At 37.2% G+C, this 25,793-nt stretch overlaps 2 protein-coding genes across 2 annotated transcripts in view; both read left to right on the top strand.

Annotated features, from left to right (window-relative positions):
• CBFB (core-binding factor, beta subunit) overlaps positions 1–25,793 on the top strand; it is a 49,085-nt gene that overhangs the window by 885 nt on the left and 22,407 nt on the right. Inside the window, exons 3-5 of the mRNA XM_010851123.1 lie at positions 114–200; positions 5,076–5,192; positions 23,544–23,660. Of these exons, the coding sequence (XP_010849425.1) occupies positions 114–200; positions 5,076–5,192; positions 23,544–23,660 (321 nt within the window). The remainder of the gene's footprint in view (positions 1–113; positions 201–5,075; positions 5,193–23,543; positions 23,661–25,793) is intronic.
• Positions 23,670–25,793, top strand: part of PORCN (porcupine homolog (Drosophila)) — a 3,450-nt gene continuing 1,326 nt past the window's right edge. Inside the window, exon 1 of the mRNA XM_010851073.1 lies at positions 23,670–25,791. Coding sequence (XP_010849375.1) covers positions 23,908–25,260 — 1,353 coding nt within the window. The 5' untranslated portion in view covers positions 23,670–23,907 and the 3' untranslated portion in view covers positions 25,261–25,791. The remainder of the gene's footprint in view (positions 25,792–25,793) is intronic.

Raw genomic sequence — 25,793 nt, 5'->3', positions numbered from 1 at the left:
ATCTCGCCCGGGCAGCCGTCTGCCCGCTGACTCTGCTTGCCCTTATCGGGGCGGCGCGGGGCGGACGGCGTCGCGGATTTGGCTCCTGATTTCGGGCCGTCTCTGCCTTGCAGATTAAGTACACGGGCTTCAGGGACCGGCCCCACGAGGAGCGCCAGGCGCGCTTCCAGAACGCCTGCCGCGACGGCCGCTCGGAAATCGTAAGTCGGCGGGACCGGGGCGCGCGCGGGTCACTTGTTGCACGGGGGCCGCCGCGGCCCAGGCCGGTTCCGGACGGCGCCGCGAACGCCGCGGCTCCCGGAACTGAGCGGGCGCCGTCTCACTTCCTACTCGGGATTCAAAATGCGAAACCAGACACTGGCGGGCCGCGTCCTCGCGGGGAGACGCTTCCCGGTGGCCGTCGGCGGGTGGATTATGTTTCCCACACACGACTCGGCGGACACTTTGCCGCGAGTGGATCTCAAAACCGAGCCCAACTAAACCAGGAAAGGTCATTGTATAGGCTGTGACCCTGATTACAGAAAGAGTCGGAATATTAATAGGGGATATTAGTAGGAAGAAAACACCCGTAGGGAAAAAGAAGTGGATTTCGTTCAAAATCGTTTCTTGGGCGATAGTTTGGTTCTTAACGCTAGATTTTGCGTAAATCTATGTGTGAAGCTATCTCTTTTTCAGTAGAGCTGAGAATAAATCAGAGGGTAAATCCAGTTATCTGTTGTCCTAAGAGAGAAAAAAAGAAGCCCCCTAAAACGTGCCATCTTTTCTTCGCATGTTAAGCTTCAGGAGAATCGGAAGGAAACCTTTTTTTCCCTCCAAACCTAAAAAAACATATCCCGCTTAGGCCTGCAGTTTTTAAAGAATCGCATGGATTTGCAAAACCCATAGTCGATCTGAGGCCCTGTTTTAGATGCTAGATTTGGTGCTTTACCTCCACCAAACGTTATGTTGAAAAAAAATTCAAGTATCCTAGTTCCCCTCATCTCCTTTTGGTTTGTTTGTCCTATTGGAGGTGCTAATGAGGAGAGAATGATGGAGCCAAAAAGTGCATCGGAAAAAACTGAAGAGTAGAGGCTGAGTGTTAATTTTTTAAGAAGTTGAGGCACTGTATAATGGAATCTGATTATCTGCTCCATGACTTGGGCCAGTGCATCTTCACACACTTGAAGCTACAGGCGCAGTTTGAATTTAGGCTAACAATAGCAAGACTTGTTGGACCATTTGCTTCTCCCATTCCCGGTACAGGAGAGAATATTTTTATTGAGACATAATTCACATATCATAAAATTCTCCCTTGTCATCACTGAAATAAAGTTTATTTTTTAAAAATATTTTGATGTTTAAGACAAAGGCTTTTTAAATTGTATTACAGATAATGAGAAGATAGGGCCAACTTAACTAGGAACTCTAGAATATTTGGTCGTTATTGCACATTATAAAAGAAAATGTCTAGCTTTTAGCCCACTTCCTTGAGTAGTTGTAATTGTTAATATGATTCAGATATATAGGACAAATAGTTTTTAGTTTTGGCACTAAGTGGTAGAAGAATCTTTCCTTACTTAGTTGGTTCAGTGATTATATCATCCTTTGTCTGGATTTCCTTTTGGAAAAGGTGGATGGTATACCCAACCAATGGATTTCTTGGAAGTAATTGATGTAAGTATAAAAGATGAGCTATAAAATGCTATTGTAATTTTTTAGAGCTGAGGTTTTTGGGGAAACCTAGGGAAATATAGTTAATAGGGTATTTTCTGTCATATCAAATTTTACTGCATGTGATTATGAATTGGAAGTATAAAGTGTATTTGAATATATATGAATTCATAGTATATTTGAATTACTGTATCATATATAACATGAATTTACTGTTACAGCAGTATTATAGGTTGCTTGTATTTGTTATAAATTCCTCTTCAGGGATAAATCAGACATTCTAATTCTAGGCCTTCTCTTCTTCCAAAAATCTGATCCTACAAATTTTAATAAATTCTTAATATCTGACAAGTATTTAAGTTAAAGAAGGTAGGTAGTTTGAATTTCATCTAAGAATTGTAATTAAGACAGCACAGTTTAATGTGTTGAATAATATAACTTTGTATTTGGAAGGAATTTCACTTTTTCCTCTCCAGTTTTCTTCCTTTAATTCAATGTTAGCCATACTTAAATTAACAGAGTTTTAGCTTCTAGGGGATAGAGACCACATTAATTTCATACATGCCCCCTTTGTATGGGTTTTGCACAGTATCTTTTGTATCATAAGCGCTTGATTATTTGAATTTAAAGGTTACTTCATTTAATGCCCCAAATTTATCTTACAACTCGTAAACAGGCTGTGGCTGTTACTTATTTGGTGGTGGAAAATAGGTGGGGAAAGGCATTTTTTTTGCTTTTATTTTAATAGCAGCCATGTATGATAAAAGTATATAGTTCTCTAAACTATGTCCAACCCTGCTCCCCTTTTATTTATTTTTTATTATGAACACCTCCTTATCAGTGAGGTTAATGAAGAATTTATTTTGTATTTAGATGTAAAAAAAATAACATAAGGCTGTGATGCTCATCTCTTCTTAGCTATAAAACTTAACAAGACTCTATATCATAGCATGAGATAAGCGTGATTATAGGTGAGGGGTAGAATCTATTTGGTAAAATCAGATTTATTCCTTATATAAGCTCTTGTATTATAGTAAGAGCATTAAGAGATATCTTCAACACTAATGATTAATAAAAAATACTTATGAGAGGTATGGTGACTACTGTGAAAGTGGTAAAATCTTTTTAATCTTGAAGATGGAAGAATAAAATGTATGTTGGATTGGCTATTTTACAATTTAATGAAACCTCATAAAATATAGTCAGGACATTCTGAGAATTCTCCATACAACCACTTTTACCGTTGTGGATTTTTATGTTTTCAAATAAAATTTTCCCATCTCCTATGTATTGTAGATGTTCCATTAAAAAAAAGAGTTCTGTGGTCAAATTTGAGAAATGGTATTCTAGAGTGTGATCTGTTTTTACCACTTCTCTGGTCTCAGAGAGGTATGTTGATGAGATAATGGACATGAAGTGATGAAGCAGGAAATCTCTTCTGAGGTTGGCCTTCAGGCGGGAGGTGTGGTGAGGTAATAAGAGTTGCAGAATGTCTTTACTTAGCCCAGAGCTGATTTGGGATACTCTGTGACAGAAGGGTTTGTTACTAGGTGACTGCTGAAGAAACATGGCTGCCCGATTTGGGCAGGGTATTCATTTATGGACAGGATCTCTTATCTGTTACCACTCTGCTCTGAGAATTTCATTGTCTGAGACTGAAAGAGTTGGCTGTCTTCTTCAGCTAAGAATTACTTCTCATTGTATTTAACAAATACATGTAGCATTTACTGGGTGGTGTTCTAAACACTTTACAAGTTCTGGAAACTGAGGTTCAGAGTGAAGTAATTTGCCTCAGGTCATCCTAGGCAGTTTGCCTCCTAGAGTCTGCTTTTCATTTCAGTGGTTGGTTTTTTTAAACTTACGCTAATAGTTGGCAAAGTTCTTAAGGTTAATATCGTAATATCAATGTTCAGTCTCTATTCGTATAAGTATTTACCACAAGAAAAGATATCCCAGTGATTAGGGAAATGCCATTAAAGGTATCTATAGAGATTTAGCAGTTAGATTGACCACTGCACCTTCTAGTATCAATTATAGAAATAGGAAGTGCTGTAATTTTTATCTGTAAAGAATCTAAGTCCCTATCTTTGGGGGAACTAGTGGATAGCTGAATCAGCTAATGCTTTCAACAAATTGCCCAAGAATGTGAACCCCAGCTTTCAGATGAAGACTCTATACTTGGAAACAAATCATGCTTTAGAATTTTAATTAGTAACCTAAAACAAAAAGTTTTCTGATTTCAACAAAGAGTTTACATTTAGATGATGAAAAGCAGAATTTTTTTAGTGCTTTTTATGTATTTCTTTTAGAATTTCCCTGGGAAAGAGGGACAGTGCTACTTCCATTTTTAACTCAGGGAAAGTATAGAGTTAAATTGCTCTGGGGCTACACAGAATGACACTTGATTGAAATGGTTTTAGATTGTTCTGTCTGTTGAGCTGTGCCATCCAAATCTTTTATAAATATTAGATGAATACGCTTTTGTTATTGTCAGATCCAGTTTTCCTAAAGTCAGATTTTCGAAAACACATTTTTAAAAATTCACCCAAGGTTTTAGAGAGATGAGTACTGTCATATCACATGCTAATGTATGGTTTATCAGAGGAGAGATAGTCCCAAGTGCATTTTTTTTCAATAGTGAGCTATTAATTAATTAACATTTATTTATAGTCAGTGTGCAAGTGATTGGAATTTGGGAAACTCTGGATAAAATAGACACCTATGGGGATGAAAAAGTGTGTGTTTTTTAAGCTGAGCCTTTGCTGAAACTGAAATTTTTGTCTCTGAGAGTGAGTTCTACTGAAAACCATAATGGAGGATATTGTCTTCATCTTATAAATTTTGGTTATTAAAAATTACTGGAAATGATATTTGGTTAGTTTATTCATGATAATGAGATCCTCCCAATGTGATATATCGTGGAGATATTTTCACTTCCAGTCATCTCCGAGTGCATTTTTAGCATGGTTTTTGAAGCATAGTGTTTCTTTGAGCACGGAAAATCAAGAAAAATTCAAGTGTCTCATTTATACAACTTTAAATTGTGGTATGCTTTAAAATTCAAAATATTCAGCTCTTCAGTGGTTTTTACGTTTAAAAATACAAGTTCTTAAATGTAGTGATGGGGACTTCTGGTTAGACATTAGCAGTGCGTTGTACTAACGTCAGCAAAAAACGACCTGAAAGAAAGTATTGATTCCATGTCTGATTTTATATTTAAGCAGCCAATGGCAAATGTCCTCAAAATGGAATCAGATGTTTGTAACTTAATACTTAAGAAAAATGATGAGTGCATGTTTTTTTACTTTTAAGTAATCTTGGTGCTGCCTGGCTTAAGACAGAAACTGATGTAAAAATAAATGACTGCCTGCATAATTTATGTAATGTCCTGCTCCTGATCCTGTTTGTATTGATTTTTCTAAAAGGCTTTTGTGGCCACAGGAACCAATCTGTCTCTCCAGTTTTTTCCGGCCAGCTGGCAGGGAGAACAGCGACAAACACCTAGCCGAGAGTATGTCGACTTCGAAAGAGAAGCAGGCAAGGTAGGAAACATTTCTTTGCAAGTTGAAATACTGTGGATTGTTTTACTATTAGAGATTGTATCAACCTGATGATTGATATTTTAAGAAAGAGATCACAGGTCTGATTATAGACGTGTGATCAGATTTGCTTTCATTCCATATTAAAAAGATATAATACAATTTTTAAAAATCAAGTGTTTTATATAATTTCATTGCTAATATCGTGCTTATGTCGTTTGCCACAGAAAGTTCTCACCCTTAAAAAGAGTAGTGTGCTTTCTTATATGTAACATTTGAAACCTAATTCCTTCAAAAGTGTGGACAAGAAATTTTTTGTTTTACTAAAATGTGTGTGACTATAGTGTTTTGTTTTTTTTTTTTTAATGAAATTTAGAGAAAAATGGGAAAAGACTTAGGCTTAAAATTTAATAGTATTTAGAAATGATTCATGGATAGGTTTCCACTTCTTAATGTAGCGAATTTAATTTTGAGAAAATATGAAAACGTTAACCCGGAAATATTTTTTTGTTTTGAGGAAAAGCTTCTGGGAAACAAATATCTTAAAATTTTTATGTAGGAAGTTTTAGATCAAAGATGTGAAAAATGTAGGTAGAGATGTTTAAGTTGAGAGCCCTATTAAAATCTAAGTTAAATGAATTATGTGCTTTTGATGAAATGTTAATGAATAGTGTCTTGGATTGGTTCATCTTTTAATGTAGAAATTGACTTCTTGAAATAAAATATTTAAAGAAAAAAAGTTTTTTACCTCATTTTGTACTCAGTCTTTCTCCTGTTTCCTTTGCAGCATGTTTCTATACTTGTTTTTATTCACTTCCTAAAATTCTTTTCTAAGTGTCATTCTGAATAGTATAACCTATCACTGTATTTGCGAAACATGAGGAACATCTAAATATTCCTTTGAGGAACTTAAAAGATTTTTGTATTGGGCTGTATTATGAGAAGGATTTTCATATATTGTATATATACAATGAAGAGTTGTGGGTTTTTTTCCTTTAATTTTGTGAAACAAAGTTTGATCTTTTGTGAGTTACAAACCAACTAATCTTTTGACAGGGAGAGGGAAAATAGCTTACAGAATTTTAAAATGAGTAATAAGTTAGAAGTTTGCTTTTTTATGTATTAGACTTGTTTGCTTGGAAGATTAAAAGCACATGTTCCAGGTTTTACTACTTGGTAATTAATATATAAAGGAGAAATTGGAAGGTAATGACAGTGTACGATTATTGCTTTTTTGTCTGTTTGGTGTATGAATGTGTGACTGTTGTTTTCCTTGTTCCAAACACTTCCTTAAAGTTTAACTTGTTAGCTCAGATACTAAAAACATAAATCAAAAAATTGCTTTCCTCTCAACTTTTATGCTAAACTCTTTTGGGATTTCATGACTGACATCTCAATGTTACTAAAATCTTCTAGTATTTAATAACTAGTGAATGGGTGTTAATTCTACTAGAATATGTTTGCTTGAATTAATGATATCTGTTTAGTAGATTGAAGACCATGTTTTCCTTGGACTTAAGCCGTTGAGATGTTTTTAGTTATATGATCAACAAGAACAAAAACCTTATATAGCTTGTTCTAGAATTTAGAGAATGTGTTTTCACATATATCAAGAAAAATGATAGAACTGATGCAAGAAATACGGAAACTTATATTTATTAATATTTGTTTTATGATTTTCTTCTGTAAAGTGCCAGAGTAAATATTTTCAGTTTTGCAGGCATACGATCTCTGTTGCAGCTTCTCAGGTTCGCTGTTTCGGTGTGAAAGGAGCCATAGACAATGTGTAAACAAATGAACGTGGCTGTGTTCCAAGGATGGTAATACTGGCAGAAATCTGTATCTTTCCCTCAGATTTAAATTGGTAAATGTTTGTGTATAGATGATATATTTCTCAAATATGATTTTACCAATACTTTCTACACCAGTAGAATCTAGGAAAAAGAAAGCATTTTAATGAAAAAAAAACCAACAACATTAAGGGGGAAAAAACAAAACCCTGCTAGTATTTCGCTGTTTACCACTGGGATAAGTATAGCAATGAATTTAGAGGAAAGATACTAACCCATGTTTTCTCATCCATAGAGCTCAGGCTGTGGGGTCTCTTATTTCTCTTCTGATAACCATTAACGTTTGTTTCTGTCCCCATAGGACTAGAAGCAAAACTAATTGAAGCAGTTTCCCTAAATGTTAATTATTTGCCTCTGCTCCTTATACTAAATCCAAAATCAGTGTTTCTTCTTCCACATACTTTCAACCTAGTTAGGTCCTAAAGCAGCTTAGTTCTCTTCCCATTCAAACCCAACTTTGAGAAATTGAGCCTTTAGAGTTACATACAAATTGAGGTTAAGTCCTGGCTTCATATACTACTTCATTTATTCTGTAACTTTGGACAAGTTATTTAATCTTTATGGTCCTCAATAAAAGGAGGTTAATGCATGTGTCCCAGGGTGGCCCTAGTGATTAAATAAAATAGTGTATATAAAGTGCTTAGCTCAGTAACTGGCAGAGTTATTCAAAAATTCATTCATTCAGAAGGTCTTTGTTTAACACCTATTATGTAATTTAGTGAGCACTGTTCTAGAAGCTTGATATATGAATAAACAAAACAAAGATCCTGCCCTACTGGTTGTTGTATGGAAGGAATGGAAGAACAGGCAGTATGCATAGTATATAAGTTATATAGTGTGTTACAAAGTGATAAATGCTCTGGGGAGATAAAAGGAAAATTAGAATAAAATAAGGTTCATCAATGAACGGGAATGTCTGCAATTTTAAACAGGATAGACTGGGTAAAGAAGGTCATATTTCAACAGAGACCTGAAGGAAGATAGGGAATGATGAGCAATGCAGATATTTGAGGGAAAGGTGATCCAAACAGGGGACACAGCCTTGTAAAGGCCCTGGAGTGGGAGCTTGCACAGTGTGTTTGTTAAACAATAAGTAGGCCAGTGCGGCTGGAGTACACTGATCAAAGAGGAGAGTAGTAGAAGAGATTAAGGAGATAGCAAGAAGCCAGTTTATATGACTGTGGGAGGCCATGGGAACAACAATGGACTTTTATTCTGAGTGGAATGGAGAGTAGTTTCTGCTTTTTGAGCAGATGAATTATATGATCTGCCTTTAGTTTTGAAAAGATCACTCTAGCTGCTGGGTTAACAGCAGTTTTAGCAAGCAAGAGTGAAGCAGGGGGACCTGTTGGGCTGTTGCAGTAATCTTGGTGACAGACCAGGGTGGTAGCAGTGGACACGGTGAGGAGTCGGTCCAGGAATATTTGAGATAGAGCCAACAGGATTTGCTTATAGATTGGAAGTGAGATGTGAGAGTCAATGACGCCAACTGTTTTTGGTTAGAGCAACTGGGAGTATGGGATTGCAGTCATCTGAGATGAGAAAAGCTGTGGGTGGAGCAATTTTGAGCAGTTAAGGGCACGTGAGTTTGTGGTGGTAGCTTGTTGCAGCTTCTGTTTTCAACACTCACCCTTAACTTCTTAAATGATGGCACAGCTTTTTCCTAAGTGACCCTTTGTCTGCTTATCTCAAGATTTCAGTGTCTTTTTTTAAAAAATCAGCTTTATTAAAGTATAGTTTACTTACCAAATAATGCACCCATTTTAAGTGTATAATTTGAGTTTTAACAAATGTACACACCCATGTAAACACCACCCACAGTCCAGATAATATTTCATCCCTTTGTGCCCTTTCACAGGAATCTGAGAGTAGCTTAGCCGATTGGTTCTGGCTCAGGGTCTCCCATGAGGTTGCAGTCCAGCTGTTGGGGCTCTTCAGTCTCTGAAGCCTTAATTGGAGCTAAAGGATCCCCTTGCAAACTCACTCACATGACTTCTGGTTGGTGGCTTCAATTCCTAGTCATATATTCCTTTCCATAGAGAGAAAAAGAATGAGGTCATCCTGCTTTTTATGACTTATTCTCTGATCACTTTTTTCTTCTTGTTCATTAGAAGCGAGTCACTATGTCTAGCCCACACTCAGCAGGGAGGGGGTGGTTTATTCACATATATGGGAGGAGGCTGGGATCATTGGGGCCATCTTAGAGGCTGGCTCCCAGTGTTCACTTAAATCTGATGAATTCAGGAAAAAAATTAGAATGCTAATAGGAAACAGAAGTTCCATATTCTCTTAGATTTGAAATATGGCTTTATAATCTAAGAAAATGGGCTTCACAAAAATTAGTCTTTTTATTCATTCTTTCTGCCTTTGTGTTTGTTGGAATATTTTCAAACCTAGAGTCTTCAGTAAGAAAGGTCTGTTAGTGGATAACTGACCATCAAGTCAGAGCACACACTTTTATAGTCTGCCTTTCAATTATATTTAAAAATTTCACACCCAGGTACCTAGTGAGCTATTGACAGATAAAGCTGACTCTTTATTAAGGGTCTTTCTTAGAAAAGGTTTAAAATAATGCAGTATAATGGAGAGAGCTCTAGATATGAGTCAGAAGACAATCACAATTGTTTTCCTTAGCTGTAAATGGGAATCAGAATGTCTTCCCTGTTCATAAACCTCATGTGAGGATTAAATGAAGTACCAGAATATGTGAAAATGCCTTCTTAATTGTCAAGCCCTATCCAAAGCTAGACTATTTGATAGGTTTGTAGAGTGAGATCGTAGATAATCAAGGATTTTCAGTGCTATAGGGGCCTTAGCAGTATAGTGTTAGGAGACTACATCTTTCCCCAGTGGTCCTTCCTGGTACTTTATAAACCTAGACTGCCAAAATGTTCATAATTCTCTCTTAGTTTAAACTGCTTTCCTCTCATTTAGCTGTCAGAAGACAAGGAATGCAACAGATCAGAATTTAAATCATTCTTGTGTGAAATTTTTGTTGGATCAAGCAACACCCTGTTCCTTTGATCTTTCCTCTTGGAACTTATTTCCAATTAATTTTTATTTCAAACAAATGCAAATGGTTATGGTTGACCATAGTTATTAGTCTTGAGTGGTCAGATTAATGGTTTTTGTATGCATTTTGTGTTTTTTTTAAAGCCTCCTTAGATTTTAAAATTAATGATTATGCTTACTGCATAATCTTAGTTTGTGAGCATGAAGTTAGAGGGTGTGAAAATCTTATAAACTGAAGAAGTTAACTTTATAGTGCTATTGTTTGTTTTCCATTTTTTTCTATGGAAATTGAATATACTATCTAGTTTTATCTAGATATACTAGACGTGTCCCAGAAAAAGAGGTTAAACTTTCTATGGTTTTTGCATTGCTATTTATTACTTACAATTTTAATTGATAGATAACAATAGCAGACATTGGGAGTAGTTATTAAGTGGCAGTAGAGCAGTTAACTTTTAAACTTTTTGATAAGTTATGTGTTTTACTTATTTTTCTTTTCTGAACATTCATACTTAAAAATCTTTTTATCACTCGTTTTCATCAGCATAAAATAACAAAGCAAAGTTTAATACCCTTTGATTTAATGAATGAAAACAAAAACTCTAACTTTAAATGTCTTCAGAGTTCTGTAACTCCTGCTTCTGGAGCGTTTTGCTTACTTGCTTGCAGAATCTTTGTCCCAAAATAAATATTGTGTCTGTTTATATACCATCCACAATTTGGCAGAGTTTAGAGCACTCTCTTTAGCTTTGAGAAATTCCTATTCAAGCTCAGAAGCAAGTTTCTTTTCCTCTTAAGACAGTGCAGTCACTCCAAATAAGAGAGATCTGTGGTAACGCTTTGGAATGTGGTTTTCCCCAAGAGAAACTGAGGCAACTTTACAACTAGCTTGTCGGATATAGACTTTTAAGTGCTTCAATTCAACTACAATATGAAGTATATTTTCTAGCACTTAGTGCTAGATTTAGTGCGCTGAAATAAGTAATCTGGGCTTTTTAAAAAAGTTTTATTTCAACAAATTTTAAATCCAGGAAGAGTTGACTAACTTCATGAGTAAATAATAATATTTAAAAATTAGAATGTCATAGTACCTTCCAGTTAGATTAATTTACATATATGATAAATGCCCCTCTGAAGTATATGAAGATAATATACTCTTTTTTTCCCCTCTTCTCTCTTTTCTTCCAGTTTTACTGAGATAGAATTGATATACAGCCCTCATCTTTTCCCCTTTTCTTGAATTGCATTGTTTGCCTGGATTTACCTTTTAGTGTGAAGTGTGGTCTTGGCCATATCTCAGTTATATTTTCCAAGTTAGAAAAGTCAGAATAGTATGTCTGAGAGAAACATCCTTAATCTTCCCCCTTTTTATTTCTACTTCCGACCCCAGTATTTTTGAATGATTAATTCAAACACTACAAGGATTAAGACATTATCAACTAAAGAAATCAGTGGGCTGCTATGTCCCAGTTTTACTGCTTCCCATTGTAATTGATTTTTTTCAGTTGTCATTATTGAGATATGATTTATATACAGTAGAATTCACCTATTTAAGATGTACAATTCAGTGACAAATGTGTGCAGTCAGTCTTGTGATTACCACCACAATAAAGATACAGACTATTTCCATAACCTCAGAAGGTGCCCTCATGTGCTTTGCAGCCAGTCCTCCCGCCTAGCCCAGGCACCCATTGTCTGCTTTCTGTTACATAGTCTCTTATCTTTTCTTGTTACTGAGCAGTGTTCCATTGTGTGAATCTGCTGCATTTCCTTTATCCATTTAGCAGTTGATGGCCATCTGAGTTATTTTGCCTTGGTTTGGCTACTATGTTGCTTTGAATGTTTATACCCCAGTCTCTTATGTGGACATTAGTTCTCATTTCTCTTGGGTAGATAGATTACATAGGACTAAAATTGCTGGCTAGTTAGTTTCATGAATATGAACTTTTTAAGAAACTGCCATTGTTAATCGCTCAGTCCTGTCTGACTCTTTGCAACCCGATGGACTGTGGCCCACCAGGCTTCTCTGTCCTTGGAATTCTCCAGGCAAGAATGCTGGAGTGGAGTGCTATTCCCTTCTCCAGGGGATCTTCCTAACCCAGGGATTGAACCCAGGTCTCCTGTATTGCAGGTAGATTCTTTACTGTCTGAGCCACCAAACTTCTCCAAAGTGGCTTTGCAATTCTGCATTCCAGCTAGCCATCTATGAGAGTTTCAGCTACTTCATATCTTTACTAATACTTGGTACTGTCTTTTTTTATTTTAGCCCTTTTTGTGAGTTTGTAGTGGTATCTCATTTTGGTTTTAATTTGCATCTCCCTGTTGACTTGATGTTCAGTATGTTTTATGTGCATCTTTGCCATTTGGCAGTGTCTGTACAGATCCTTTGCCTATTTTTTGATATCAAATTATTATTGAGATGTAGGAGTTTTTTTATGTATTAAATACATTTGCTTTATCAGATATTTTTGCAATTGAAGTTTTATTATGAGTCACATTTAAAGTAGAGATAGCCTTGACTGCATATAAAACATTATATTAGGAAGTATAAATACAAATTTTTGTCAAAACTGCCTCTAATGTAGTGATTTTGGCCTCCTTCAATTGTGCCTCTCAACTTAAAAAATATCTTAATTTTTAAACACAAAAATTTTTTGACTAGGGTTGTGTGGCATGTAGGATCTTAGTTCCCCAACCAGGGATTGAACCCAACACTTCTGCATTGAAAGCCTGGAGTCTTAACCAGTGGACCGCCAGGGAAGTCCCTTGATGTGTTTTTGGGTGTTTGTTTTTTTGAGCTTGTTGTTTTGTTTTGTTTATTATGTTTAAAATGTACATCACATAAAATTTACCATTTTATCTGTTTGTAACTATACAGTTCAGTATCATTAAGTATATTAAAATTGATGCTGTTGTCATCTTCCTTATACTAAAACTCTGTACCCATTAACCACTAACTCTCCTTTCTCCTGTGTCCCTAGCGCCTGACAATTGCCTTTCTGCTTTCTGTCTTTGGTAATTTAATTCCTCTAGGTACCTCATGTAAGTGGAATCATCATCCATAACCTACCTCTTAGAGAACCATTGTTAACATTTTGTTATATTGCCATTCTTATTTTTTCTGTGTATATTTAAATTGTAAAGCAAAATTATTCTATTTGATATGGCATTAACTTTTTATCTTCAGATTTTCTGCATATCTTATTAATAATTGATCTTAGGAATAGAAAAATCAGCAATAAATAGATACCTTTGTATAAGAGAGAAGCAACAGAATGATTATCAGTGTTAATTCTTGGAAAAAGAAAGTAAGAAATAATGGATGTGGATGTATCTAGTGAGCACACGTGCAGTGTTCATTCACCTAGGAAACCTTTGCAGATCTAGGAAACCTTTGCAGATCTAGAAAACAGTAGACAGTCAGTACTGTACACATGGCAGTCATATGAAAAATCTCTCCTACAGAAAACTTTGAGCTTTCTAGTACAGGCATTTTAGGGGGCAGAAAATGTTTATTAATTATCTCTGAGTATATGGGACTCCCTTTGCTACTGTGTACTGTCATTTTCTCATTTAAGAATTAGAACAGAAATAGCAAACAGTTCTGTAGCACTGGCTTTGTGCCAGGTACTGTTTTCATTGATACAAAAACAGATACTTTTATTATCTCCTTTTTTACTGGTAGGAAAGCATTTGTAAGTCTTAATGCCACTTAGTTTGAGCAGGCTCTGAGACTTTATTTCTCTGACATCACTTCCTTGATACTTAGTTTTCTACAGAAGAGTAGAAGCCACAGACCAGCTAACTGCCTCATGCTAGAGACAGTGATTTGTTGGGGAGTTTAATTATTGTTACCTTCTTTTATGAAGGTATACAATGTAAGTAGTTAGAAATTATTATCTACTCTGAGCTTTCCAGTTTAGGCTGGGCTTTCCCAAATTGATGTATATTTAGGAACAAAGAATTTAAAATACTGCTTAAAATGTGCCTTTGGCAGTGAAACTGTGCTTTTCAGACTTTCAATATGACTTTCCTGTGCCATACTGTATGTTCTAAGAAGAAAATGGCCAAGTCTGGGAATGATTGACAGGTTGTTTTTATGGGGGAAAACATTTTTTTCATGTATACAGTCAACATAAGCCCTTTTGTGTTTTAAAACTTTAGATATGAAGGCAGATTAATCTTCAGATTAAAACAGAAGTATAGCCTAGGAATGTGACTTCAGCTTTTCCATTAGGAGAATTTAGATGTTTTCAAATAAACAAAATATTCTGCCCATATTAAATGACAATTTTTAATAATGTCTGCCTCTCTTGGAGAATATTGTTTTAAATAATGGGACTTCAGGAGAACCCTTCTAAATTTTTGGAGGGTATTGCTTATTCCAGCTTTTCAGTCCTGACTTGCCTTTCCTCTGCTATCCAGAACAATGCTGCTGGGCTTTTTTTTTTTTCCAATTGTAGTAAATTCATATAGAATTCACCATCTTACGCATCTGTTCAATTAGGTGGTTTTTAATATATACACAGAGTACAACCTTCATCACCACTATCAAATTCAGAACATTTTCAGAACTCTGAACTGTTTAAAATATGTTTTGACCTTCTGCAAACTAGTTTTCATCTTGATCACCACCACTAGTACCATATGATTTATATCCTCAGTAATTTACTTAATCCTGCACCAGAGTGAATGAAGTCTTTTATTTGATATTGGAATGCATTTGGTGATAGCTTGATTTCACAGCTGAGGAAACTGGGGCCCAGAGAGGCTAACTAAATCTTCAGTAGTCATGTAATCTGTCTCCTAGGAAGAGCCAGCATCCAGACCCAGGTCTTTTACCCAAGAGTCTGTGTTGTTTGCAGTTTACCACATTGCTGCTAATAATCATTAGGTAAGTTGCTAGAAACTTCACATATCACCTTCAAAAGTTACTTTAGCCCACCAAGTTATTCTTCCCATTAGAGTCAGTATTTTAACATGGCCATTTTTGACCTCATTTTGATGACTTCAGAACAACCTTTAACTTCCATCTTTTTCCTTTCAATGTTTAACTTTTCTTGAATTGTTTTTCTAACTTAAGGCTGCTTTATATTCTCTGATTTTAGGCTCGCCATGACCTGCCTCCTTTTTATATCCTTCCATAACTCTTCTCTGGAGAAAGTGAAAGTGAAGTTGCTCAGTCGTGTCCGACACTTTGCAACCCCGTGGACTATAGCTTACCAGGCTCTTCTGTCCATGGGATTTTCCAGGCAAGAATACTGGAGTGGGTTGCCATTTCCTTCTCCAGGAGATCTTCCCGACCCAGGGATTGAACCCTGGTCTCCCTCTTTGTAGGCAGACGCTTTACCATCTGAGCCAAGGGAACGGCAATCCACTCCAGTATTCTTGCCTGGAGAATCCTGTGGACAGAGAAACTTGGCGGGCTAGAGTCCATGGGGTCGCAAAGAGTGAGACATGACTGAGCGACTAACGCACACATATAACTCTTTTCATCTTATAAAACAAACTCTATACCTATTAAATAGTAATTCTCTATTCCTTGACTCCTATTTCCCCTTGTTCCTGGTAGCCACTCTTCTTTCTCTGTGATTTTGACTAAATAGCTCTTATAAGTGTTTGTACGAACATTATTTGTCTTTTAGAAGTTCTCAGTATTGATTTGGATGTTAATTCCTTAATAAGTATGTGATTTGTAAATATTTTCTCCCATTCTGTGGGTTGCCTTTTTACCCTATTGATATCTTTTGATGTACAAATTTTAAAAATTTTAATGAAGTCCAGCTTATCTATTTTTATTGTTGTTATCTGTGTCCTTGGTGTCATCCCCAAGAAATCATTGTTAGACCCAGTGTCATGAAGCTTTTATCCTTGCTTCTAAAAGTTTTATAGTTTTAGGTCTTAATATTTAGGCTTGGTCTGTTTTGAAGTAATTTTTGTATGTAGTATTAGGTGAGGGTCCAGTTTCATTCATTTGCTTCTGGATATCTGTTTTCCTAGCACCATTTATTAAAAGGACTCTTCTTTCCCCATTGAATGGTCTCTGCACCCTTGTCAGAAATCATTTGACCACACATGTGAGGGTTTATTTCTGGGCATTCTACTCTAGTCCATTAGTCTGTATGTCTTTGTGCCAATACTATAGCATTTTGATTAATGAAGCTTTGTTGTAAGTTTTGAAATCAGAAAGTATGAGTCCTCAAGTTATCTTCTTTCAAGGTTGTTTGGCTTTTCAGGTCCCTGTAACTTTTTTTTTTTTCTTTCTTTTTATGTATTTTTATCCATTTTCCATATGACTTTTAGGATGGAATTTTCTGTTTGGTTAAATATCCATTTATTGAGTGTGCACCTGCGTGTGTGCATGCACACGTTTGCTTGCTTAATCTTTTAAGTTCCAGGCACATTCTATATTAATCCGTGTTATGGTTTCAATAAGATGTACTGTTTTCTGTGTGAACTGTAAAATGTAGATTGGTAAATTACATTAATCACTATAGAAGAATCTGTTTTTTTTAACACTTGAATGCAACCCAAGTATGATTCAGAGGCAAGTGAGATTGAATGACTGTCTGTAATGATTATCCAGTAGGCAGGCAGCTGACTGTGCATTTCTAAATGGAGAGGAACATGTGACTGAAGGAGGATGAGTCAGAACCAAGTATCTTCTAAAGGAATCTGTTAAATAGACTACATAAATGATTACAACTAACAAGCAAGGGATACATACTTCCTTTGTGAAGTATCTTGTTTTCCTGGGTGCCTGTGGCCATCCCAGTATTAAAGGTTATCTGCTGATGCTATTGGTGTGGTCAGCTATTCATTGTCTCAAAAAAAAAAGTTGTTTCTTTCCCTTGGAAAGAGAACACTATGTAAAATTTTAGTGGAAGTATTTTGTTTAAGTTTCTGTGGTGCTTTATATGTTTCATAAGCTTATGGACATTGGCTTAATTTTGTTGTCACCTGTGAAAGAGGTGTGATTATTGATTTTATATGTGAGAAATTGGTAGACTTATTCATAATCTTAAATTATTTATCTCAAATATACTGTTAAAACTAAAATTTAAATCCAGGTTTTATCTGATTCTAAAGCACATTTAATTTTTACTCTTCCCATGCTGACTTGGAGTTAAGCATAGTGATAATATTCCTTTTCTTTAAAAAAGAATTACAGTTGATTCTCCTAATTTATGGTAGTTGTCTTCTGTAAAGTCCCTGCAAACACATGACCTGTTTATAAGAGGAAAATTCATACTTACTGCTAAAAAAAATGCCTTCCCCCAATTATTAGCCAGTTCACTCCCTCTGCCAATGTATTAGAACCTGGTATCTCTCCTCATACGCATTATTAGAATTTTTATTTAAAAATTTTTTTTCTTTCATTTAAAGATAGTTATATTGTTTTATTTTAATATTTTTAGCCATTTTATTTGTTTCAAACTGTTTTTTTTTTCCACATGGTAGTCAGTTTTCCAGTCTCCACTAGTTAAGTAAAATACCAATTTACCATTGATTTGCAGTGTTGCCTTTTTTATTTATTAAATCCTCGTATTCTTGGATTTGTTTTTAATTTTTGTTTTGCTTATTCCATTAAGTTGTTTCTGGCTGTCACAGCACTACTTCATGTATATTGATTGCATTGTTACATGTCTTAATATCTAAAGGGCAGAAAATACTTCCTTATATCTTCTTGGATAGTCTAATTCTTCTGTGTGCATTATAGACTTATCCCTCAAATTCCAGAAAACATTACTTTGAGATTATCCTGGAATTTGGTTAAAATAAGGATTACTTTGAGGTAAATTGGCATTGGTACTCTTACATTAAAGAACATGACATCTTGTTTTTCAAGTCCTTTTCTGTGTTTTAAAAATTAGGTATTGGGAGAATGGCATTAAAACATGTATAATACCATATAAGGAACGAATTGCCAGTCCAGGTTCGATGCAGGATACAGGAAGCTTGGGGCTGGTGCACTGGGATGACCCAGAGGGATGGTATGGGGAGGGAGGTGGGAGAGGGGTTCAGGATGGGGAACACGTGTACACCCGTGGCAGATGCATGTTGATGTATGGCAAAACCAATACAATATTGTAAAGTAAAAAATAATAATAATAAAATTTTTTTTTAAAATTAGGTATTTCCTTCTTACAGAACCTACCTGTTTCTTATTATATTTATTGTTAGTGAATACTTTTAATGCTATTTTAAAATAAAGACTTTAAAATTTTTCTAAATAGTTACTATTGCAACATAGGAAAGTTGTTGGATTTTGTATATTTTTTATAACTAGTCATTTTATTGAGCACATTAATTCACTTGGTTTTTTTGTTAAATATTATAGATTTTTCAGGTAGATAATCTTCAGATATTATGTCCTGGTTGTATTTCTAGTCCACTTTGTTAGAACTGTGGTCTTTAAAAGGAGATTGCAAAGCTCCTGGATCTGCCTCCTGACAATTTTATCACTGTCAGTGGAACATTCCATTAATCTTAAGAGTTATTTAAGTCATACTTAAATGTAACAGCTGAATTCAGTCTTAATTCTTACAGTTCTTTTTGTATATATTCAGCTCTTCCTTTGGAGAAGGAAATGGCAACCCATTCCAGTGTTCTTGCCTGGAGAATCCCAGGGATGGCAGAGCCTGGTGGGCTGCCGTCTATGGGGTCGCACAGAGTTGGACATGACTGAAGTGACATAGCAGTAGCAGCAGCTTTTCCTTATTACAGACTTTAAGATAACTGGTGTTGGAATTTTTGAGGGAGGTGGTAGGATATAAATTTTTAAAAATTCATCATGTATTTCCCTCTAACCTTATGATAACTACCCTTTACAAAATGACAGGTAATAAACATCTGTTGAATAGGTGAATCTTTTCAAATTGAAATTATAAGGAAGCTATAAGAAAAGCATTTCTTAATTCCAGCTATCTTTCTATTCTTCTGGTAATCATCATTCAGTTATTTACTGAGAGCCTAAGGAGTGCTGATGATTTCTTCCACTGTTTTCCCTAACATCTGATTTTATAGACCAAAGTCACCAGTGTTTGAGCTCTGAAAGTTTACTACAAGGAAGTGAAATATTCTTTCCAATTGAAATGGATTTTTTGAGGGTGAACTTTCTGCTTCTTGCTTTAGCAATAGCTTTGATACTTGATTTCCATGTATATTGATGTTACGTTACAGCTCAGTGCTGGTGTGCATGGAAATCTTTGCAAATTTACAATTATTCTGTTTTAATTTTCTTGAAATTACATTCTTTAGAAATACTCAACAGAGGGAACTCACTCTGCTTTGTACTCTCTGTTTCTGTTGCCTCTCTGGCTACCTAGGAGCTATTGTAGAAGAAAGGACAATTGAAGTTGCCACTGCTTATTCCAAGTTTAGATAGCCACAGAAAAGAGACTCCAGACTCTCAGATAGAACAGTTTTATTCAGGTTGATAAATGGAAAGGTACCTTAAGTTCTCTCATATCCTTACTCAGACTCTTGCATTTCAAAACCCAGGGTAACTAATGTTTAGCTACTGAAGTAGTTTGGTCCCTTTACTAAAGGAAATGAGATTTATCATCTCGTAAGCTGTGTGCTGCAGAGACATTGGTGTCTGTGGGGGAAGGGGAAGTTGCATTTTTACTATCATAGTTGTATCCTTTTCCCCTTATACATCCTTTCAAGAATTTGGTGAAAGCATTAGACTTCTTTAGAAAAATACACATGGACACAAACATATATTTTTATACAGAATTTTGAGATGTTTCTGGTCTTCTTGAAACTTACCCGTAAATCCAAACTCATGTAGGTTGTCTGGACTCCAGACTAAACTCCTGCTTTAAATAAGAGCATTGCTAAAAGTTATGAGTGACATAAGGTCCTGTAACATGATACTTTGAAGTTTTATGTGGCCAACAAAGGAGAAATTTTTACAGGGAGGCCTGTAACTTAACCTTTAGCCACTAGGTTCTTTGCGTGCTTTCCTCTTTGTTCACAGCCTGCTCTGCTGGATTCTTCTCTTCTACATAGCATCTAAAAAGTTGAATTGCCTCAGGTCTCTTCATGGGTCACTTCTCTCCTACTTACGGTTGCTTGAGTAATCTCTTCCATACCCCTGAATTGAAACACCACAGTGTTGTTGATGGCTGTGTGTATGTTAGTTGCTCAGTCATGTCTGACTCTTGTGATCCCATGGACTATAGCCCACCAGGCTCCTCTGTCCATGGAATTCTCTAAGCAAGAATACTGGAGTGGGTTGCCACTTCCTCCTCCAGGGGATCTTCCAGACCCAGGGATTGAACCTGGGTCTCCTGCATTGCAGGTGGATTCTTTACCATCTGAGCCACTAGGGAAGCCCTGTTGATAGCTGCCAGATTTGTATCTTCAACCAGTATCTCTTCCCAGAGTGCCAAAATCCCACATGCAACTGCCTGCCCAGAAATCACTGTTCACATATCTTAGATGTCGCCTGTGTCACAGATAATAAAACTTAACCATGACTATGTTACTCTATTGAGATATAATTCATAGAGCATAAAATTTACCCTTCATTAAATTAAAGAAAAATTCAGGGATTTTTAGCATATTCACAGAACTGTGCATCTATCACCACTCTCATTCCAAAACATTTTCATCACCCTAAAAAGAAATCATGTACTTATTAACGGTCACTCCTCATTTCCACCGCCGCCTAGCCCCTGGGAACCACTGATATCTTTCCTGTCTCTGTATTTGCATACTCTGGATATTTCATGTAAATGGAATCATGTAGTTTGTGGCCTTTTTCTGGTTTCTTTCACTTAGCATAATATTTTCAAGGTTCATCTATGTTGTAGCGTGTATCACTACTTTATTCCTTTTTAATGGCTGAGTGGTATTCTGTTAATGGATAATGCCATGGTTGGTTCGTGCATATTTTTGTTGAAGCTTTACTGCTACAGTGATGTGGAATTTAAAGCTATAGAATGTGAAAATTAAGTGATACCATGTGTAATTTGAATTGAAATAGCATTACAAATACTGGTACTTAGAACTTAAGCTGATTTTTTAAAATGTCCAATACTTTTGTGCTTATGCTCGGTCCTGTCTGACTCTGTGACACCAACTGTAGCCCCCAAGCATCCTCTGTCCGTGGAATTTTCCAGGCAAGAGTAGTAGAGTGGGTTGCCATTTCCTATAATTGTAATACTTTTACCTTATTTCCAAAAGAATGCAAAATGTGAGGCTGCGGTCACTTTTAACTTTCTGTGAAGTCTTAAGCATATCCTCCTGATATTTTACTTTTGGAAAGATAAGCAAGTTATTGTTATTTTTGTGTGTGATTAGCTGAATATTTACCCATTTTAAAGGCTTTACAGAATTCATTTTATATAAAACATTTAATTATTCTAGGACAGTGGTTTAAACCCAAGGTCATATTCTAATACATTTTCTTTTCACAGTTTGAAGTGAACCATCATTACTTTCAGTAAAAAAAGTGTCTGAATGTTTAAATGACATTATTAAATTACATTACAAGATGCCAAACTGTTGACAGTTTTATTTTCTTCGTACTTTGAGGTTTGTTATTCGTAAATGTATGAAATGCCAAACACTTACTTTGAAGGTCTACACATAAAACTGTATTTAAATGTGAACATCTAAATAAATCACAGGATCATCTAAATATTATTTTAAATTACAATTCCAGGCACTAGTCTTGATTATGAACTGTAGCCATTTTCTGAACTCATTTAGGAATTTTCCAAGGCAGATCAGTGGTTTTCTTAGTCATGAGAGAACTTTTACAAAAGAGTAATAAATCAGCTTTTAAAAAAAATTTGGTAATTTCATAAGGAAAATATTTATTGATGGAAGTTAATTTGAATAAGTTAGGTTATGGAATCTTTGAATTTAAAAGATGTAAGTCATTGATAAAGAATATATAATCTGATCATAAAATTGACCTTTCTCTCCTGTTAAATGAGAATCATCTTTATGTTTAGTGTGAGAATTTAAAATAATGAGGTAAAAAAATAATAAAATAAAATAATGAGGTAGATTGACAGTTGAAATGCCGTGCTGTGTAGTACCCTCTTCTCTCTTGGAAAGAGTAAGGGGAATCTCGATTAGTAAATGTGGTAAGTCAAGTTATACTGATAGGCAATTCAGAGAGTTAGTGTAGATTTAGTGAGGTATCACGCATCAGGTTGTCACAGTCACTTGTTCAATTAGGTGCACACCACTGGAGTTTTAAATTCACAGTGTGGAAGGGAATTCACAATGTGCAGTTATCGGAACAGAAGGAAATGTGTGGTTAAACGGTTTCAGCTATAACTGTAGACTGTTTCCCTTGGTCCACATGGGAGGAGAAATGGAACCTAATGTTTTGTACTTTTTTTCCAATATCAGTAGAAATTGACTCAGCATGGCTTATGGGGGCCCTTAACAGGAAAAATAGTTGTGTTTAGTAGTGGAGGGAAATGACATAAATATGTACTAAGAAGGCATAAGTCCTCTAGGTTTTATTTTACAGGTGCTTCAGTAGTCATTTTTCTTGCATATTTATAGGTACTGAGAGCCTACTAAACCTCTCTAAAAACAAGAGTGCCTCAAGATTTTTTTGTTGAAGAAACTGCTGAATTGATTAAAGAAAAAGGTGTTTTCAGCTTTTTCCTCCTTTATTTTTTCTTACTGTATCACAGTAAAATACTCACCTCAAGATAATAGCATCATCCATCTTTCATCAAGATGATCCATCCTTTGTTGGTGGATCCTTAATTGCTTGAGAACAATTATATTTTCAGGCAATATGAAGATTGATTTGGTGATCCAAAATGAAAGTGACAAATTCGGAAGTCATGCCTAAAGTGACTTTTGCTCAAGGGTTATTTACTTGAAACATGTGTTACATGCATAAGTAAGTGTTGTGCTAGTTAAGGTTCTTTGGCTAAAAGCAACAGAAATCAACTCTGGCTAACTTAAGTTTAAAAAAAAGAAGGAAAAAGAAGCAGCATTACTTAACAGAAGTCTATGAGGTAGGTCATAAGATGGAAAGGAAAGGAGAAGAGCCTGACCCTGGGTGGCTTCAGGTATCCAGATAGAAACAGTGCATTCTCTTCAGGAGTTAGTGAATTCCAGTTGTTGTACATCTACATGTCTTTCTAGTCAAGATTCAAAAATGAAGGCAAAGTACCTGAATGTCCCAGTTTCAGCTGCAAGAGAAATGATGTCTACTTCAAGCATCATCTTAACTACAAACAATTTTTACAAAATCTGTGAAACTTCCTTTTAAAAATAATCTAGAAAAATTGTGACTAGAAATAAAAACTCCTGGTAAGCCAGATTAATTTAATGTATAGAACATAGAGGCTGTGCTTTGTATACGTTCCTGCAATTCTTAATTTTATCACTGTATTTAGTTCCCCCCCCAAAGAAAACCAGTTTTCATAAGTAAGTTTATCCTTTGTTTCTTATGTGTCTGATGGCTCAGCATGGATCTTCATTCTTCTTTTCTGTGTCTTAGGTATATTTGAAGGCTCCCATGATTCTCAATGGAGTCTGTGTTATCTGGAAAGGCTGGATTGATCTCCAGAGACTGGATGGTATGGGCTGCCTGGAGTTTGATGAGGAGCGAGCCCAGGTAGGGTGACTTCAGGCTTTACTGACTGTGGTCCCTTTATTTATCCCTAATCTTGCCTTTGTCTGGAGATCTATGTTACCCAGTCCTTAAGAGTAAGTATACAGTGCTGCCCTGGGAGCGTCAGTGGTCGCAGCCTTGCAGCTGGTGGGGAAGGCGTCCCAGTGGTGGCAGTGGTGTATCCCTGGCCCTCTGGACTGCAGCTTCTTTACTGCCAAGTTATCTGTTCATCCATCCGTGGCAGTCCACAATGGCCACTTTCAGCCGCCAGGAATTTTTCCAGCAGCTCCTGCAGGACTGTCTCCTGCCTACTGCCCAGCAGGGCCTTGACCAGATCTGGCTGCTCCTTGCCATCTGTCTCGCCTGCCGCCTCCTCTGGAGGCCTGGATTGCCGTCCTATCTGAAGCACGCAAGTACTGTGGTGGGTGGGTTCTTCAGCCTCTACCACTTCTTCGAGCTGCACATGGTCTGGGTCATGCTGCTCAGCCTTCTGTGCTACCTCGTGCTGTTCCTCTGCCGACGTTCCTCCCATCGCGGTGTCTTCGTCTCCGTCACCATCCTCACCTACCTGCTCATGGGTGAGATGTACATGGTGGACACTGTGGCATGGCACAGGATGCGAGGGGCCCAGATGATTGTAGCCATGAAGGCAGTGTCTCTGGGCTTTGACTTGGATCGGGGTGAGGTGAGCATGGTGCCGTCACCCATGGAATTCATGGGCTACCTCTGCTTTGTGGGCACTGTCATCTTTGGGCCCTGGATATCCTTCCACAGGTACTTAGAGGCCATCCAAGGCCGCCCACTGAGCTGCCGGTGGCTGCAGAAGGTGGCCCAGAGCCTGTTGCTGGCCCTTCTGTGCCTGGTGCTGTCCACCTGTGTGGGCCCCTATCTCTTCCCCTACTTCATCCCCCTCGATGGTGACCACCTCCTTCGCAAGTGGCTGCGAGCCTATGAGAGTGCTGTCTCCTTCCGCTTTAGCAACTATTTTGTGGGCTTTCTATCTGAGGCCACAGCCACGTTGGCAGGGACCGGCTTCACCGAGGAGAAGGATCACCTGGAATGGGACCTGACGGTCTCTAAGCCACTGAACGTGGAGCTGCCCCGGTCCATGGTGGAAGTTGTCACAAGCTGGAACCTGCCCATGTCTTGCTGGCTAAATAACTATGTTTTCAAGAATGCTCTCCACTTGGGGACCTTCTCAGCCGTGCTGGTCACCTATACAGCCAGCGCCCTCCTGCACGGCTTTAGCTTCCACCTGGCTGCAGTGCTGCTGTCTCTGGCGTTTATCACTTACGTGGAGCACATCCTCCGAAAGCGCCTGGCTCGGATCCTCAGTGCCTGCATCTTGTCGAGAAGGTGTCCATCAGACTGTTCACACCAGTATCGTTTGGGCCTGGGGGTGCGAGCCTTAAATCTGCTCTTTGGGGCCCTGGCCATCTTCCATCTGGCCTACCTGGGCTCCCTCTTTGATGTTGATGTGGACGACACCACAGAGGAGCAGGGTTACGGCATGGCATACACTGTCCACAAATGGTCAGAGCTCAGCTGGGCCAGTCACTGGGTTACTTTTGGATGCTGGATCTTCTACTGTCTCATAGGCTGAGACACATCTGAGGCAGCTCCCTTAAGAACCCTCCTCAGGGTGGTGGGGATGAGGGAAGGCCTTCTCTCTAATTTTTGATTCTTCTCCATTCTTCACACTGCCCCCCATACCGCTACACACACACACACATATGCACATTCATACACACACACATCATCTCCATACCTTCCAATCCCCACTTCCACCACAGGATGGGAAGGGAGTGGTCCCTCCTGGGGCCTAGGGGTGGGGAGAGCCTGGGAAAGCAGAGAACAGGAGATCCAGGGCCTTCCTGCCTGCCTTGTCTCTTTGTATATACAGTTTGTTATTATCAAGTAAATTTGGAAGTTTTTTTTTTTAAGTATAGAAAGTCTCATGTTCTCATAATATTGAGGAATTCTGAAGAGACTGAGACCCAGAATTTGGTCCCGGTTTTGGGAAAGTTTTCCTTCAGTGGTTTTAAATTGCATCGGACTACCACTGTGTGCTTAGTGGTGCACTTCAAAGTGTAATAGATGGTTCTGTTTAATATTTGCTCTGGATCTTTGGCACAT

Source organism: Bison bison, unplaced genomic scaffold (genome assembly GCF_000754665.1).
Source record: "Bison bison bison isolate TAMUID 2011002044 unplaced genomic scaffold, Bison_UMD1.0 scf7180017864297, whole genome shotgun sequence".
Classification (NCBI taxonomy): Eukaryota; Metazoa; Chordata; class Mammalia; order Artiodactyla; family Bovidae; genus Bison; species Bison bison.
The sequence above is the reverse complement of the archived record's forward strand: the minus strand, read 5'-3'. Positions and strand labels throughout refer to the sequence as shown.